Raw genomic sequence first — 18,761 nt, 5'->3', positions numbered from 1 at the left:
GCACGCATGCTCGCCCAGTGTCCTACTCTGCGCATGGCCCCTGCAGGATTTCAGCGCACCTTTCCATGAGTCGGGCCCTAAGTATTTATTGTATTCCCTAGTAAACATTTTTGCAAAGTCAACTCCGAAACCTATATTGCTATTACCAGCATTTGCTAAAAGAGTTAAAGACCGCTGGAGGTTTCATTATCATTATCGCTTTGCAGTGTGTAGTGACTGGAAATGACAGTAAAGGGAAGTGGGTGATTCTGCAGCATGGAATCAATGGGAGGCACATTCATTACCACTGGATGACCATGATTCAGAGATAAAGGAAGGCCTAAGAGTACTGCGGATTGGGAAGAGACACTGACATTGGGTGCATTTAACTTTTAAATATAGCTTTGCAGTTGATAATTCAGTAAAGAAGTTAAGTTTAAAATAGCAACCTTTGCTTCTGGACCTAAAAGTTATTGTTTTACATTGGGTGCAATGCCTCAGGCTGTTCCTGGCACACACGGGTGCGCCTCTCCACCTTATGCTCAGATTGGCCTATAGGGCAATAGGCTCATGGCCGGACCAAAAATGCAAAATGCTGGTCTGGGACAGTTTTTTTGGTTTAAGTGGGCAACTTTCTTGCCCAATGTGGACCAGTTTGACGAGGTACTTCAGTATTCAACTGATAGTTTTGATCAGAGTTGCTCGATAAATATTCATTAAAACGCACAATTTGCATCACATTTTATCAAAAAACTCCCCTTTGGCTACTATTCAAACAATGTCACAAAAAGTATGATTTGCCATTTGCAACGGTGGGCCACATTTTCATTGGTTTGCGAGACAGTTTTATGGCCCAGTCCGACCTTACCCCACGTGCATATTATTAATTAATCCAGCGACACATCGGGGTTCCAAACAGTGAATAATTGCCCCCATATAGAGGCTCAGAGAGAGTTAGCGAGAGTACAAACCTGAGTTGAGGAACAACAGATTAGTAAACTTGTACCAACTATAGAGGATTCTATGTCATCCATAAAGTCTGTTTTCAATTGACTCCGAAATCATGATTGCTGACTAATACCGTCGATGAATTGCCATGCCATGTAATATGCTGAATTCGTAGTTATAGCAACTAATTCTTTGCGCAGGTGCATATCCTATGTCAGTGTCAGAAGCAGCAGTACCCGGGGAAGAAGTGGGAAGACTGAAAGCAAAGGACATGGATATTGGAGAAAATGGCCTGATTAGCTATCGCTTCATCGAGGGTGACGGTGCAGAAATATTCGAAATTACAACCGATTACGAGACCCAGGAAGGGGTGGTGAAACTTAAAAAGGTAATCAATATCATGAAAATGTCATCAAATGTAATGTATAATTTTCCAGAGTAATATATGTATTCCTAGGTATCATATCTACAATACCAGGGGCCTGATTTGCAAAGCGCTTTTCAATGGGATTGTTCCAATGCACATTTTTTCTGTAAATCAGGCCCTATATGTATTGTTTCTTATTAAAAAGCAGAATTACACTGAAAACACATTTACACCAATGTGCCTTGGTTTGAATAACGTGTGACATTAACTGGCCATAGGCATTTTAAAAGTTCACCAGGACCCACACGACTTCCTCTTCCAGCCTCCCATTCTCATATGAACAAACCTACAAAGTGTTTCTACATTACTGCCTGCAGAAAATCACTTTTAGAGCCAGTTGTATACATGCAATACCTGAATATACGTCTTGTAACAGTGGTGACATTCACATGCTGGCCAATGACAATGCAAAAGGTGCAGATACAGCTGCTCATCTCTCATAGCAAAGACCACACCAGCCTCCTATCACACGCCTAGTTCATTCGATTAATTAGCTCCACTGTGTCCTGAAGCAACGTTTTTCTGGAAGACAGTTCTCTATGCCCACTTTCCTGTGCAACCCTAAATCCATTTCCTGTGGAACCTCTCAATGGTACCTTGCTCCTCTCTTTGGAGTTTTGGTTTTATGTAAACTGTTTTTGCTTACAGTCCTGCATGAATGGTGCTACCTGTTAACAGTGGAGGGGCATAGAATAAGGCAACAGACAAGCTTAATTGAATTACCCACATCCTTGTAACAACATGCCTGAGAGACATGAAATTAGTGCTACCACCTATCTAAAATGAGAATTAGCCTGGGACAAACTTGCTTTTGGGATAAGTCACTCCTCTCCCTACTTTATAACTAAGAATTGTATATCAGCATCAGTTAGGAACACAAAAAACACTACACTCTTTTTCTTCTGTGTGTCAAAGATTAACATATATCTGTCAGGTTTAAGATTCATTTTAGCACCGGGGGTGGGGGGAGCAACCAATCAGGTTGCTTGATTTGTGGGCTGAATTCCACAATAAAAGCTCACATTCCAATCAACCTGATTGCTGCATTCCCCACCCCACGATCTTCCCCAGCCTCCCTTCCCTTTCCTTCCAATTTCCCCCTCAGCCTCACCCCAGCACCACTCACCTGATTACCACGGTGGTAGACCCCGCTGCGATAGACCCCGCTGCTCTGTATCCCTGCTACTGGCTGCTTAGGAAATGGAAGAGGGACTCTCTATGGAGCCCCGCCGTCATGATCCATGGCATCCATCTTAAAAAAAGTATTTTCTTTCAATGAACGGAACGCCCTGAGGCTTCCTGTTCATTGAAAGAAAATGCATTTCTCTTAGCACCACAGGCCTCTGGATTGCAAACCCAGAGTGCTAATAGCCATATTCACCCATTCCATAGGCTGGAATGTGTAGTAACGGTACCAGGACCCTCATTAAAGTCCGTCGCATATTAACTCGGGCCACGTGCCATTACCTCCCATTCCAGCCATAAACGTGTAATTATGCCTTAATTAATGCAAGCTTGTTCTGTAGGATGCTTTAATCGTGTGACATCTAATGCAGGGGGGCTCTACACCCATGACAAACCAGGCATTCACAATTTTCCTTTATTTAATTAAGCACTTTTTATGAACGTGTGTCCCCCAATGTAATAACTTTGATTCCATACAGTTCCCCTCCAATTTCAGGACACAAAACACACAGGGTTGCACAGATGTTCTACGTATTAACAAAACAGAAATAATTTAATCAGATTAAAGACGAACACATTGTTTCGCCATAAAAAGCCTGTGATAAGAAAGAATCAACAAACAAGTAATTTCAGTTTTAAATGCTACAGTTAGAGACTTTAATAACGCACACATCACCATAGGTATCTATGCATTTAATTCATCCGGCGCTCGCATGCACTGTGGATTGAATGCATGACAGTCCAGGAGGACTCTTTCATTTGTGAAAAAAACAAAAACAAGAAATTAGTTTAAAATATCCCAGCCTATCCAATTCTCACTACTTGCGCTTTATTTAAAATATCACCCATTCACTCAATGGACATATCAGAATTTCAACAGCATTTTAAACTCAATTGCAACCAACTACTGCACTATGCAAATGGCTTGTAAAAAAGAAAATGTATGTTCAACATACATGTAGGCTAGATTCCCTTCGGTGATGTTTCTATGTAATTATTGTGTAAAAGTGTGCCTTTCTCACTTTCAGTGTGAAACTTTAAACAGCAAGAGAATGGGTACTGAATAATAACCCCCTCCCTTTGGTCTGGAACAACCTAGTTTATATAATAGCATTATACTCGATGGCATACCCAGGCATTACTTCAATTCTATTCTTTTCTATGGATGGATATAGTGAGATGTCCATTTAACTCCATGAACATTCTTCTACGCTAGATGCCTTCGCACAGAGAAAGAGTGAGGGGATATCACTGTAGACACACCATGCACTTAGTCTATCAATTATATTTGTTTTTCTAGAAGCACATGATGTCCTGCAACGTTGTGCGGAAGATCTTAGTGCGTAAATTGAATTTTAGTCCATCCCGCAATTTTGACCGTACTTCCGACGACTTTGTGCTACAATTATCCTTCTGTGCTTAATAGCACCTTGTTTCCCTGCATGAGGCTCTGCTAGCCTGCATTGGCAGGATTCACTATCTGTGTCCAGGTAACTCCATTACCCGACACAAGGAGGAAGGTTCCTCCAAGATGGCTGCCCGCCGAGAGGCATAGCCATTTCCTTGCCCACATGATTGCAGCAGCCGCCGATTGGTCCCCAGGCTCCCCTTAAGAGCCTATCCCGTGAGCGGGCAGGCAGAAGCCGGCCCATGTCAGCAAGGCCCAGGAGACAAGGCTAGTATCTGTCCTCAGCCGGTGGTGCATCCTGTCCTCAGCCCTTCCATGGAGCTGGAGCTCCTTAGACCCCTGCAGGAGCAGTGGGCATCTGTGCCTCACCTTCGTGATGTCCTGCAACGTTGTGCGGAAGATCGTAGCGCCTAAATTGAATTTTAGTGCATCCCGCAATTTTGACTGTACTTCCGACGGCTTTGTGCTACAATTATCCTTCTGTGCTTAATAGCACCTTGTTTCCCTGCATGAGGCTCTGCTAGCATGCATTGGCAGGATTCACTATCTGTGTCCAGGTAACTCCATTACCCGACACGAGGAGGAAGGTTCCTCCAAGATGGCTGCCCGCCAAGAGGCATAGCCATTTCTTTGCCCACATGATCGCAGCAGCCCGCCGATTGGTCCCTAGGCTCCCCTTAAGAGCCTATCCCATGAGCCGGCAGGCGGAAGCCGGCCCACGTCAGCAAGGCCCAGGAGACAAGGCTAGTACCTGTCCTCAGCCTGTCACCAGCCGTCTGCCTGCCTCTGCCCGAACCCCTGTCTCTGCCAGCACCTGACAAGGTAACATTCATGCCTGATGACTTGTGACTGATCAAAACTATTATTCCGTTTGGTACATGTGCCCTATGACATCCATACCCCTCTAACCCACTGCTACTAATCACACTTGCAGTCAGGTTCCTAGCGTGACGTGTTCATAGCCCCACCGCCCTGAGCCACAATCTCGCATTTGTAAAACCACTCCCTCCCGAGTGCCTCATACCCTTGACTCCGGCCACTACGCCACATAACATTTGTTCATTTATTTGTTCCGTACATGTGCCTTACATGTACTGTTCTACCCGTGTTACCTAAACCTCGCATTGTAATTTATGCATCTTTCATGCTGCCGAGTGTCATAATCCTGCACTGTTGCTGGAATATCACAGTCACATCAGCATCACTCACGCTACTGGCTGTACTCCCTGTCGAGAGCTCAACATGCGCTGCTACATTAGGCTTGCACGGCGGTGACCGTGAGCAGGTACGAACGTATCGCTTGCACGAATAGTGTACCTTAGATGCTTCTACTAATTTAGCCTGTGCACCTACCAGCACTGCACTACTGATGTACATTGTTGTATAACTGTGACCTGACTTCATCATTAATAATCACTCTGGCCACATATTTTATGTACTTCATTACGGCCAGTTACACCAGTGCTGACCAGACTTGGCCAGATGCTCAGTCCTGTTTACTGCTACTGTCTAGATGTCTAGCTGCCTGATATACTCTACTGTGTCTGCGTTGATTAAGTTACTATTATGATTTGTACCATTGTCTTGATGCGCCACCTTGACTCATTTCGGCCACTTAATTGTGCTTAGGCCCAAGTGACCACCCGACCCTTAGGAACTGCACCTCGCTCCTTATACTGTTTAACTTACTATTCTGTGTCACCTAGTTGTGACGGTGCCTCATATGTGCTGTATCATCCTCTGATATTGGAGTTGGAAAGATGTTAAAGTTAGTAATACTGTTTTGCACTATGGCTGTTACCATGTATGTGAACTCTAGAAGCCAAGAACACTTTGCTCAGTCTCTAGTACCTATCCTAGACCCTAGCCTGCCTACCCTAACAAATATTGTTTCCACAAATCCATCCATATACCACAGGGCCCTAGAGACAGAGTCCTACGCCTCTCTACTCTGTGCCACGTCCAATAGAAATGACAGACTCCATGCTAGATTAACTAAATTATATGAACCTCTGAGAAGATCCCTCTCGGTCACTTACCTTAAAACTAACCGCAAGCTTAGCTTGAGACCTAGTCATTTAAAGCTGTCTCCACTACTGTCCATCTCGAATATGAATGCCCATCAGATCAATAACTATAAGCATAAGTCATGCAATAATAACTCTGACAAATCTATCCTAGTCAACAAAGTAACTGAGGTTCCCCCTCTCAAGGGAGTGCTTCTCAATGCAAGATCGCTTGTCGCCCATGTTACCGACATTGCCGACCTAATCACTGAAGGCAATTTGGATTTCCTTGCAATTACAGAAACATGGCTCCATAATGCAGCAGGACCCGCACTTATGCTAGCTATCCCCGATGGCTACACTATAGTTAGACAAGACCGTGACAACGCCCGAGGTGGCGGTATTGCCATTATTTCTAAAATATGTCTCTGCCTTAGACTAGCTCCCACCCATCTGTCACAATCATGTGAAGTTCTCTGCCAAATTTCAGATAAATAATTCACAATCACTCACTATTCACCTAAAATATAGACCGCCTGGTCCTCTTGGTACCTTTGAGGAGGATCTGCATAACATAATTACGAATAACCTTAAACCTTCCTCACAACTACTCCTATTAGAAGACTTTAACTTAGGTTTTAATGACCAAATGGATAAAAATGCAACAGATATAGTCAATATAATCAACACACTAGGTATTTCCCAAAATGTCAACAAACCTACCCACCTAAAAGGGAGAATACTGGATTGGATAGTGGATTATAACTGCTCAGTTACCATCTCTTCCATCCTGCTGTTATCGTGGACAGACCATTCTCTGGTGTCCTTCCACCTATCTTCTATAAGACCCACTCCATTGGGAAGTAAAAGAAGTATCACAGTAGAGAAAGTTATCCCTGCTATCCTGCCCACCCTTAATGCACTGCCAGAAATCTTGATCCTAGCATCCTAGTTCAGGAATTTAACAATATTATGCTCACCACTCTGGACAAAATTGCCCCTGTCAAACTCAGACCTAGCAAACCAATAGCCCATTTAAACAAATGGTTCACACCACAACTTAAAGACCTTTGTATCTTTAAAAAAAAAGCGAAACTAATTGGAGACTTTGCCCTTCCAGCGAGAACAAAGCTAAATTAACCTCACTTTCCTCACATTACAAGAAGGAAATCTGCCGGGCAAAATGCACCTCCTACGATGAGCGCATTGCTAACTCCAATTCTAGTATGAAAGAACTCTTCTCCATACTCAAAGAACTAGAGTCCCCAATAGCTATACCCAATGTTTGTACCAAGGATAAATCCTGGTGTACAGACATCCAACACGCTCTAGCTAATAAAATGAACACGCTCCAAAATAAAATTCAGCAAAAAAAAGAAGTTCTGAACCTACAGCACTCGCCTAACATCCTCTTGCCTAGTGTTTCACCACCGGCACACAATACCACCTTCCATTTTTCTTAAATGTCTACCTTGGAAGTAGAAAACATTATCCTGTCACTGAAGCCTTCGAACTGCAAAGGCGATATCTGCCCAGCACAACTAATAAAAGATGTTGCCAGAGAACTATCCCCATTCATCACCAAACTGATAAATGCCTCCTTTGCCACAGGCACCATCCCTGCTAACCTCAAACAATCATGGATGCTCCCTCTCCCCAAGAAACAGACGTTAGATCCTCTTATCCCTACTAATTACCGTCCCATTACTACGGTCCCATTTCTACTCAAAATATTGGATAAAGCTGCCTATATCCAAATTCAAAAACATCTTGAACTACACAAACTCCTAGGTAATAGACAATCTAGCTTCCGTCCAATACACAGAACAGAGGCAGCCTTAATCGACCTAAAGTCCCAAATTGACAAGCAGAGAGACAAAGGTAAGACAGTACTCCTGCTCCTACTTGATCTCTCTGCCGCATTTGATCTGGTCAAGCACAAGGTCCTATGCCGACACCTTGATTCTGCGGTCCACTTCTCCACGGGAGCCATCAAATAGATCAAGTCCTTCCTGAGTGAGAGAACTATGAGAGTCTTCTCTCCCTCGGCAGCCGCAGACCCAACACCTATCCTATGTGGTGTTCCTCAAGGTTCTTGCATCTCGCCAACCCTACACATTATCTTCACCAAGCCCTTGTTTGATGATCTGGACCATCTGGGTATCACCTACACTAATTACGCAGATGATACTCAGATTCTCCTCCCGCTTTCTGGGGATCACAGTATGGACACAGGATTGGTGAACAAAGTATATCTTATCATCCACGCATGAATGGCCACTCATGGCCTGTGCTTGAACGATGATAAGACTGAGTTGATAATTCTGGGCTCACAGGCCAATATTAAAAAATGAGGCCAAGAATTGTCCTCATTTAATATTGACAGGAACCCCATCATGTCTCTAAGGAGGTAAAATACCTCTACTTAGAGGACTTAGATTCTACTTGGACTCCACATTGTCTTTTGATAAACAGGTCAAATCCCTTACCTCCTCTACGGCTTACACTGCAAGCTACTCAGAGTTGGTAAGCCATTCCTCTCTGACGACAGCTGCCTGATCTTGGCCAGAGCCCTAATTATCTCTAGAATCGACTACTGTAATGCCCTATACAGTGGTACTAATAAATCTACCATCCAAATGCTCCAAACATTACAGAACAATCCCCTAAGAGCAGCCTTAGGCATAAATAAAAAAAACACATCTCCTCCCTTAGACGCCATCACAAATGGTTATCCACGTCCAATAAAATACAATTAAAAACGCTTTCTTTGACTCACAAAGCCCTCAATAACGCAGCCCCCAGCTACCTTGTAGATAAACTCCAGAGAAGAACTTCCCTCAGACCTACCAGAATTGGGAATGCTAACTGTCTGACCATACCTAAATATAAACTCACCACTATCAGTGGTAACAGCTTCCCTGTAAAGGCAGCTAAATTCTGGAACTCACTGCCTCAAGATCTGAGAGCCGACCAACCCTACCTATACTTCAGAAAAAATGCAATGAAATAAATGCAATAAAATACATCATCGCTACTGACCCCTAGTCTCTTAGTACCCGTTTTGGACCTGCCCACATCTGAAGAGACTTACTCACCCTGCATTAATATTGTATTGTTGTGATAATAACAGAAGACCATGTGTAATCTAGCCTACCTGTGAGCCTAAGTGATATACGAAGGGCATCACTCTTGAAACATATATTTTTGTATATTGTTTACTGTTTATTTCTGTAATTACATAGGGCATTTTTAGTTTGTGCTCCTATATTGTACATTGTGTATATTTTGTAAGCATGTAAGTATTGTATCTGGTGTATATTTCGCAACTTTGTAAGCTTTGCATCTTCATACTGCTGCAGCCTTTTACTTACGAGTCTGGTGCGCATAACAAATGAATAAACAAACAAACAAACAAACATAAACTTCTGAAATATTCCCAAACTTCTCGGGATGCACAGTCAATGTATGTATTCCCTCCCCTCAGTACTAACAAAGAAAAGGGCCAAGATTCAATCTAATTCCCCTTGGGCCTCATCACGAGTTTGGCGGTAACGCTTAAATCTGACGGTCGCGCTATTACTGCCAGATTTAAGGGTCTGCCAAACCAGGGCTTCGGTGGATTTCTCCGCAGCTCTGAGCTGGGGGGAAATCCGCCATAAATTCACGCTATTACCGCCGGCGGGAAATCCGCCAGCGGTAAGAGCGTGAAAATTCCCCATTGAGCCCAATGGGGAATGGGGCATTCCCGAATGGGCTCAGTGGGGAATGGGGAATTCCATTACCGCCAAACCCGTGATCCGGCGCTAATAGCGCCGGGGGGTTTGGCGGTAGGGCTAATACCGCCGGCGGTAATACCGCCGGCATTACCGCCCAACTCGTGATGAGGCCCATAGTATTGCTTCCCTCAGAATTGTTTCCCCTTTAGAACATTCTCACATACACATTTCTTTTGCCTTTATCACAGACAGGTGGGCTCACGCCTAAGGAGTGGTTCAATTCTCCCCCTCTAGGAACAGGTGGGCATCAGTCAACAGGATGGTATCAGCTTTGCACCACAGCTGTCTGCTATTTCTTCTACATAATAGGGCCTGGGATTTTAACGCCTACTTGGCATCACTTTCAGGATGCTGGATGTATTCCAAAATGGGTCAAAAAGTAAAGCAATGTATTCCTTCTCCTTCCTGTTGTTAGCAGTTCTTCGTCCTCTCCATCAGTCAGTGAGTGAGCAAGTGAGCCTGTCACTGTCTCTCACTGAGTGAGTGTGTGTTGAATCTTATCTAGAACAGTAATTCCACTAATTGGTTACTGTATGTGATTGCCCAGTTCTGTAAATTGCATGTGTTTGTTCTACATAAGGCTTTCCTTTGCATGACTCGTTAAACATATGTGCCATCTCTATTTGAAAGAACACTTCTGGCTTTTCAAGAAAACTCTCTCCTTTTGGAACTGCAATGTGCAAAATGGGAAACTGATTTGATGTTATTAACACTAAAATGACGCATTTGTTTTTAATTTTGTGGCGCACGATATGAGTGGCATTAACGCACCCTTTGTTCAACCAGCTCGTTGATTTTGAAACCAAAAAGTCGTACAGCATGAAGGTGGAAGCCGCCAATGTTCACCTGGACCCACGCTTCATCAGCAGGGGACCGTTCAAGGACACTGCCACTATTAAGGTTGCTGTGGAGGATTTTGACGAACCCCCCATGTTCTTAGAGCATAAATACACGTTGGAGGTACAGGAAAATGCACCAGCCGGTACATATGTTGGTCGTGTCCATGCAAAAGATCCCGATGCCGCCAACAGTCCTATAAGGTGAGTTGCAGTGCAGTATTACACGTGTTAGGCTAAATGGGGAAACAATAGACACATCATGACCAATATCAATCTGGCCTCTAGATTTGAAAAAACACATTTCCCCTTGGTTCTGCTTGCAAATCATTGACTATATTTCAGTAGAATATGCTCATACTAATGTGCTTTGAAAGTGCAAAATGATGTATTTCACTATTTAGATTTTTCCATTCTGCATAATGTATTAATGTATTTATTTGCATCTTTGTATATGGCGCCACTCGCCCATCGACCTCAGAGCACCATATGTATTGATAGTATGTTTGACCTGATTTAATGCCTCTGGGTGGGCAGAAAAACCGCCCACAAGCCACCGACTCGTGTCTTGCAATAATTACACAACTTCTGGGACTATTTGCATATCTGCTGATAGCCACTCACTTCCTTACTCAGCCATTGTCGGCTTACTCTTAGCTACTTATTTTTTCTCCACCCAATCAACACATACGTGCATGCTTTTGGGGCCGTCTACCTAGCATGATCGGCTCAAACCTTGCCACAATGTAGTGAGGATTGCCCGAACACATCTGAAGCCGCTCACACATCCCGCCGTTGAATATAACTCACAGCATCTCAAATTAACGTCCACACCTTTGCCTGTTTTAAATACCCACATTTTCTAGCCACAACAAACTCTATTCCCTCTTCTATGTCGCACAATTTTGCAGTTACTGCCTTACTGCTGACGAGGGACCTGCGTTCCCTGTGAAGGACGTAATGCTCCTTAACTCGGGCAAGGTCAGGCGCTTTGAGACTACTGCAGTGCTTAACTGCCACAGCATAAAAAGCTTCATATTAATAATTCTATTAATAATAATGATATTAATAGGTATTACTTTTATCGTAGTAATACTACATGCTATTATTATTATTATTATTATTATTGTTGTTGTTGGTAATGGAGAAGTAGCAGTATTATGTCTACTGTGTTACGGTTGCAGCCATTATCATTCAATATTCTCTCTTGCGCTCTCTCACTCACACAAAAACACACGCACCATCTCTCTGTCTCTCTTCTCCCTTCCCTCTCCCTACTTCTAGCTTTTCCTCCCCCTTCTCTTGGCCAATTTTGCTTATTCACATAAGGATTAAAATAAGGCAGAAGCTGATCTACTCTCACAGGAAAGCCTTCTTCCTCAGGTGATAACTAACTGACCTAACAGCAGGAGACATGCATACATAGTTACTGCTTTTAAAAATGCATAGCTGCTGCAGCTGATCGGGAAGGAACCGGAAACATGGAGGCAGCTGCAAGGTGTGCAAGTACACCAGCTGGGGCTTCCGGGATAAGCTGGCTTCCGTTGCCATTTCCCGGATGCATTTTAAGCAGGCACCACTCGTTTACGTATGACGGTAGGTGCAGCTTTATTCAATAACAGTAGCAGCCATGGAGCTGAAGTGCTTCCATCGCCCTTGGGCTCCTGCTGATTTTTTCATGCACAGAATCGGGTGTGAAATTCTCCCTTTTCGGCGCTGTAATGACTGTTAAATTATCTCACACTCCCATGGTATGCCACTGGTTTTCTGCACAAGCACCCAATACAAGGTGAGGTGGGCAGCGAACATCCATTGTTTCATCTCGAGGTTACCTGAGCAATAACAACACACAAGAATGATACAAGCAATGTGCAAAGTGAATATTGCCTTGTAATTTATAGTAAATAATCATATCAGGGTCTTCTTTGGAATGATCTGTTTGGAGAAGTCAATCACATGTTTTAGAACGTGAACATTGGCTAGCAGTGTTTTTCAGCAATCTGTACCTTCCCGGGGGAAGGAAACGTTTGCAGAAGGGCCATGAAACAGGGGGAGAGATTGAGAGATGGTTTCTATTTGCTGGGTTGAGGATGGGAGGGAGTTGCTGGTATCCCGATGCTCTATGTTGAGATACCTGGTGCATGCTACACCCCAGCAATTTCATGCACACACAAGTGAGGGAGTCTAAGGCTACACACAGCCACTAATCATTACAAAATGTGAAACTTATCGACCCTGGAAGTTGGGCCTACTTATCTGGCCTAATTGCCCTACTCCAGGATCCCTGATGATTCCATTACATTTGCTGAGAACTGTTTGACCGGTAATGCTTCCACTCCATCAGAATCTTCCCAGCCAATTTGATTCCTCACTGCACCAAGCATGGACTGATTATGGAGTCACTGAATGCATGCACTCAAAGGCACAGCAATCCAGGATCCAACAAAATTGGCATTCTGTTCATTTCATGCATGCAGTTATTGTAAGGTGATCACATGGAAACAGCGGTGGACTGGGAACCAAAAAAGGCCCTGGAAATAATGTTCAAAGTGGCCCCATATTACACATTTTCAGAAAGCCCAACCGTTTTCCTGTGAGAAAATAATTCGGTTATGACAGAAAAGAAGCTCATGGTCCAGAGGTCTTCCAGGAAATCGTCAGAGTTACCTATATGCCAATCCACCCATGGCATCCGCTGCAGATAAATGCACTGCATCCCTCTCTGGTCCTGGGTTACAATCACAGCACCGACTCCAGAGAAATGCATTGCATCCTTCTTTAGTCCTGGATTTCAATCACTGCAACATACGTCAGAAAGATTATGCCCCTGCTGCAGAGATCTACATTGCATACTTCTCTGGTCCTGGATTCCAATGAAAGCAACGCACCTCAGAGAGATAATGCCCTTGCTGTAGAAAAATGCATTGCATACTTCTCTGGTCCTGGATTCCAATCACAACAACATAACTCAGCAAGATAATGCGAGTACTGCAAAGATCTGCCTTTTGACCCACAGTTCAAAAATGTTAATTCCATGGAACATTGAGTGGCATAATAATACAACCTACTACTGAGAGTGCTATGAAACTGCAGGACTGTGTAAGCAGGTTGTGGGATGTGTTTACCCACTTATGCTCCGCCCTGTGGCATCCCTGTGTCCTGGTGGTGCCAGAATCATCAAAATGGCTGCAAAACCCCTATGCGTGCCAAAACCTATGGAAATTGCGCTCTACTAAGCACAAAAAAGATGGCTGCCAAATCTACCATGCATGTTGTCAGTGGTAGAACTGAGACCTCACTCCTGAAACTTGTCATTGGGCTGCCTAACCAGTAAAAACGGAGACTGCATGAAAAGCAGTGCTTGCTGAAAGAAATCCGAAATCTTGCATTTTAAATCTTTTCTTGGTTGCTGAAAATACAAAATGCTGGTACAAAACAACCACAAACATCCAATATTCTTGCTGGGTGTCATATTTTACTGAATTCAACAAATCATTGTGAAATTGCAATATCGTGGAAAGCTGAATTTATCATCAAAACACCCACAGCAAGAGTTTGCCTGCCTGTGGGATCTGTCAAAATCTGGGCGCAGTACCAGCGGCCGCCTGAATGACTGGTTTCAAAAGCCTGAATTAAAACTGTAAACTTGTACCATTGAAATCTTATGTCTAGAATCTAAGTGCCCTGTTATCAAGAGTAACCTAGGTTGGAACAATTTAAACTTCATGGTTTAGAGTCTGGAATCAGTGTCCTAGCTGCTTGTTTTAAAATTACAAGTTTATTTAAACAAAGAAAATTGCAACAAAATGACATTTAAATGTAAGCCTGACTCCAAGCCAAACCACAAACAACTTCCCCCACAGGGACAGGCACCTCCCTTCTGCTCCCTAGACTAGGAACTCACACCCTTGTGTTGATTAAGAAGGGAGGGGAACTTGGGCTGCTGTGGAAAGGGCACAATGGACTTCCTCCAAGGCAAGGAGATGCTAATCAGGAATGATCGTAAATGGCCTCTGCCAGAAGGAATGGGCCGGAGATTGCTTCTGAGCTGCAAGAAGGAGAAACAGGCGGGGACAGACAGCCTTTTGTTGATTCACAATGGACAAAAAGCATATTGCTAAAAAGACTGATAATTTACTGTGTACAATTGTAAAAAATATGGAAACCCCAGACTTCTGAACATCATTTTTGGCTGCACATTTTAAGAGGAGCCAGAACTCTGTGAAATTGTGGTTTTATACCAAATGTAATTATGTCAAAAGCATGAAACTTCACGCGCTTATGCCCAGATACAATGCGCACAGTTGTACAAATTTGTGGTTTGGACAAACTAGATATAATTTTTTGGCCCAAAAGGGCAGAATTCTGTCAAAAGCCGACACAAGATCCTACAATGACGGGGCTTGGAAGAGCATTTGCCCCACAAAATATGTGATCTAGATATGTTATTGTTATAAAGTTTGCAAAATTGTAAATATGTATTATACCAAAAGTAGATTTCATGTTCAAAAGCCAAGGGGAGGATTCTCTGACTCATAAAACCCACATCATCATGGTGACACCCTGTTTTCCCCTCCAATCAAATGAGAGGGGAGATTCTAGCCTATAGCCAGCCTAGGGAGCGCGCTTAGAATAATCCAGCATACACACCCCTTTACCATATGCATAAATAGAGAAAGCTGAGGACTTAGAAAAGGTACAGATTCACCCACCAACCGATTCCTGGTGAAGCACCCTGAAGAAGATCCATCCATATTCCTTGTCCAGACTCCCAAAACTTGGCAAAGCAGAAAGGCCCATTCTATAGCTGAACCATTCTCAGCTAGGCCTTAAACTTCTAGAACCAGAATCCCACAAACTTAAAGGGGAAACAAAAGAGCGGGCTGTGCTGTAATTGCTTTCCTGCTAAATAATTATCTTCAGAACCGAGAAGGGCAGATTAAACCAAATCCTGTGCCGTGCTGTGCCAATCCTGTCCAGTCCTGTTGTGCGGTGACCAGAGCACCTTGCTGATTGCAGACCCTGTCCCAGTCCGGTGTGCGCAGCAGAATTCCTGTCCAGAAATCTTGACTGACCAGAATTCCTGACGGTTCTGTTCAAATATATATAGTGAGTATCCAGAGGATAGAACTGTGTCACTAGCCTATGTACTGTCCATAGCAATCCATATCCAAATCCAACCTATCTTGTGTTCAGAACTGCATGGGTAGAAATACTTTTGAATTGCCTGCACTCTTTACCTCATCCCTACTATCTTCCTTCTGTAATAGTATTGTTAAACATATCCTTGCGCTGATATATTTCATCTGAAGAAGGCAAGCTCCTCGGCACGCAAAAACTTGATCCAGAAGTGTCCTGGTCTAGTGGCTTTGCTCCCGTGTAGTATTTGCTTCTTCCTAGTTATTCCCTAGTGTAAAGAAATCCTGTTTGTCTTAGAAAAGCGTATCCCTGTTTCTCATTGTTGCACCTATCTTCAAATTTTATGCTAGAAAAATAATTTAAACGTCTGCTTGTAGCTAACATCCACAGCTGTCCATAGAACCAAAACGGCATCTCAAATCCCAATCGCTATTACTGCACATGGAAAAGTTTGCAGCAAATCTTTCGCTTTGGCAAAATATTACACATGTAAAATAGCTTTTCATTGCACCCAACCTCAAATTTCAGTTTGCACATTGCTTCTTAGTGTCAAATCATTGCTAGTGTTTGTCTGCAACCCATATAAAGAAGATCCCATTAGAATTTAAACAATTACAGTGATTTAAGCCATATTCAGCGTTTTACCCAATCCATTCTCAGATAACTTTAAAAAACCATTTTGACAGTTTGCCAATCAATTTTGTTTCTCTCTTGTGTTGCTGGGGGAAATTGGGATTGACATTGTAATTGAATTCTGCATTCCTGAAACCTGTTCTCTCTCCTCCTATCGCTCTACATTGCATATTGGGGGGTTGAGGGGTGTGCCGGGGGAAAGAGTAACACATATTTAATTTGAACACACACCCACAAAAGTGTTATTGCTGTGCTGCATTGTTTTTGTTCATGATTACTCCTTGTGATTAAAGAGATTGCTTAGTATGACATCACCCCATTGGTGATTATTGTATCCTCATTAAGAATAGTGTGATTATATTGTGAATATATAAATAAATATTTTAACTTTGTAAACCAGCCTGATTCCTGGTTCAGTGTGACCGGGCGGTGGGAGGGGGGGTTCCAAGAGAGGGGCGTGATATAAGTGGTACATCGTTCAGAATAAAAGAACTTTTAGACACAAATAAATAAATAAGGATTTCAATTGTGCATTACATGCTAGATGTTGACTTAGGTGAAGTATCGGATTGAAATCACTTATAATGTGCTGTATTTTAAGAACATGTTCCTGTTATTTGTGGAGGGTCCCCCCGGACCCCGTCCCCTGCCAAGTTCATGCCAATGCATTTCATGCAGGGGTTCGGATGCTGGTGGGAGGAAGGTGTATTTTCCACTTTTCCACTTCTGAATTCAAAAACATCTCCTTTGTAATTTTGTCTGTAAAGATGTGTAAAACTGAAGATTGATGGCTGGAAGGTCACACATGAATTGTAACCACTGGCAATATCTATGGGCAACCCTCCAGACCAGCCTTGTTTTCAGCCTGCCATGCCAGGTAGACGGTATGCAGGCTTGATCTAACCCTCAAAAGGGAGTCCAGACCCAAGTGCTGGCTCACATCTCTTCTGCACAGGACCACAAGCAACCCCGGACATGGTTGCCTACTTTTGACTTTCACTACAGTGGTAATAGACCTCCCTGAGCCCTTGGTTAATATGCACAAGCAACTGAGCTCGACCCCTTCCCAGATGGTAACCGTGCATCTTGCAGCACATTTTACAGAAGGAATCTGAAAAATCTTTAAGGACATGTAGGTTTCTCTCAACATATAATATTGCACCACCAGTTGCTACCTTGCAGCTTTCTGCATTGGGAATTGCCACACAATTGCAAAGGATTCAGAATTGCAGGTAGATTCCTGACATTGTTCGACGACACTGCATTTAACAGTGCAGTTCATGGACATGGCTTAAAGGCCGATCCTGTTTTATCTCCTTCTGCGGTGAAAATGTGTGCTGCCTAATTTAGGAAGTAGTCGGCAGCTGAAAAGTCTAACATCTCTATGAAGGCAAAGTGTGCTTCCTGCTCATGTCGCTACAGAAGGGGCAGTTGCCCTCTTTGACAACCCGTGTACTCGATGCCTATAAATCTGCAGACATGTTTCAGCCTCAGTGGGTATGATCAATGAGAAGCACTTTGGGTCTCTAGGTGCAGCACAGCAGACTGGGCCACCACCTCGGTAAAGATTTGTGCCACGCTTTCGCACCATGCAAACCTGCATGGCCATGGTTCCTTGCTGCACATATTTGGAAGGGATAATAAGGAATTACTCCAGGCGTGATAACTGAATGCAGGCTTTCAAGAAGTCTTACCTTTTGGGAAGATTGGTAGGCGCTGCCTTTGAATCCTTTATACCTACCATGCCTCATCCAGCAGTCATTTGTCTGGATTTTGACAATGGGAAGAAACTGGAACTCGAGGGATCTGGTGTCTCCCCCGCCAATTCTCCAGCATCCAGCTTCATATGGGACATTTTAGGGTGTCAAAAATTCCAAGCATGGCCTGAGTGCAGGCAGGATGTTTCTTATTGGGTGGGGTTCATAACCCGCACTTTGTTTTAACAGTAAATAAGGTGCTGGACGCAGGTGGTGCCTTTCGACAGAGGCCTGACAGTACAGTTGCACTTATATTCACCCCTATGACATCATTTTGTAATAAAGTTGAACTGTTGGCTCCAGCAAAGACACAATGGCAGGCGAGGCTGTATAGTTATAGCTGAGGCTGGGTAGCATCCTGCTTTGCTGGCAGCTGGTGCCCACACCAGCACACAACACTGCAGTGTGTGGCGAATATAGTGACATGTTGGGCGTCATAAAAAAAGGTTCACTTTTTGTTAAATCACCTTAATATTCTCTGGTGTTTAGTACACTGTGGCCTACCAGCGCCTACTGGTAGATTTGATGAACAAACATGTATGCCACCATCTAGATAAACAGGCCCCAAACACAGGCCTGGTGGCAGGCAGCTGCCACTGACTCACTGCAGCCGTGATGATCTATCCTACATGGGATCGTGTCAGTGCTGGCAGAGGAAAAGAAG

The 18,761-nt window shown here is 43.5% G+C and overlaps 1 protein-coding gene across 4 annotated transcripts in view; it reads left to right on the top strand.

Annotated features, from left to right (window-relative positions):
• CDH11 (cadherin 11) overlaps positions 1–18,761 on the top strand; it is a 327,320-nt gene that overhangs the window by 256,993 nt on the left and 51,566 nt on the right. For all 4 annotated transcript variants that reach the window (XM_069653011.1, XM_069653002.1, XM_069652995.1 and 1 more), the window contains 2 exons: positions 1,128–1,315; positions 10,519–10,772. In XM_069653011.1, the coding sequence (XP_069509112.1) occupies positions 1,128–1,315; positions 10,519–10,772 (442 nt within the window). The remainder of the gene's footprint in view (positions 1–1,127; positions 1,316–10,518; positions 10,773–18,761) is intronic.

The sequence above is a fragment of the Ambystoma mexicanum genome, chromosome 1p (assembly GCF_040938575.1).
Source record: "Ambystoma mexicanum isolate Mex_15411 chromosome 1p, UKY_AmexF1_1, whole genome shotgun sequence".
Classification (NCBI taxonomy): domain Eukaryota; kingdom Metazoa; phylum Chordata; class Amphibia; order Caudata; family Ambystomatidae; genus Ambystoma; species Ambystoma mexicanum.
The sequence above is the reverse complement of the archived record's forward strand: the minus strand, read 5'-3'. Positions and strand labels throughout refer to the sequence as shown.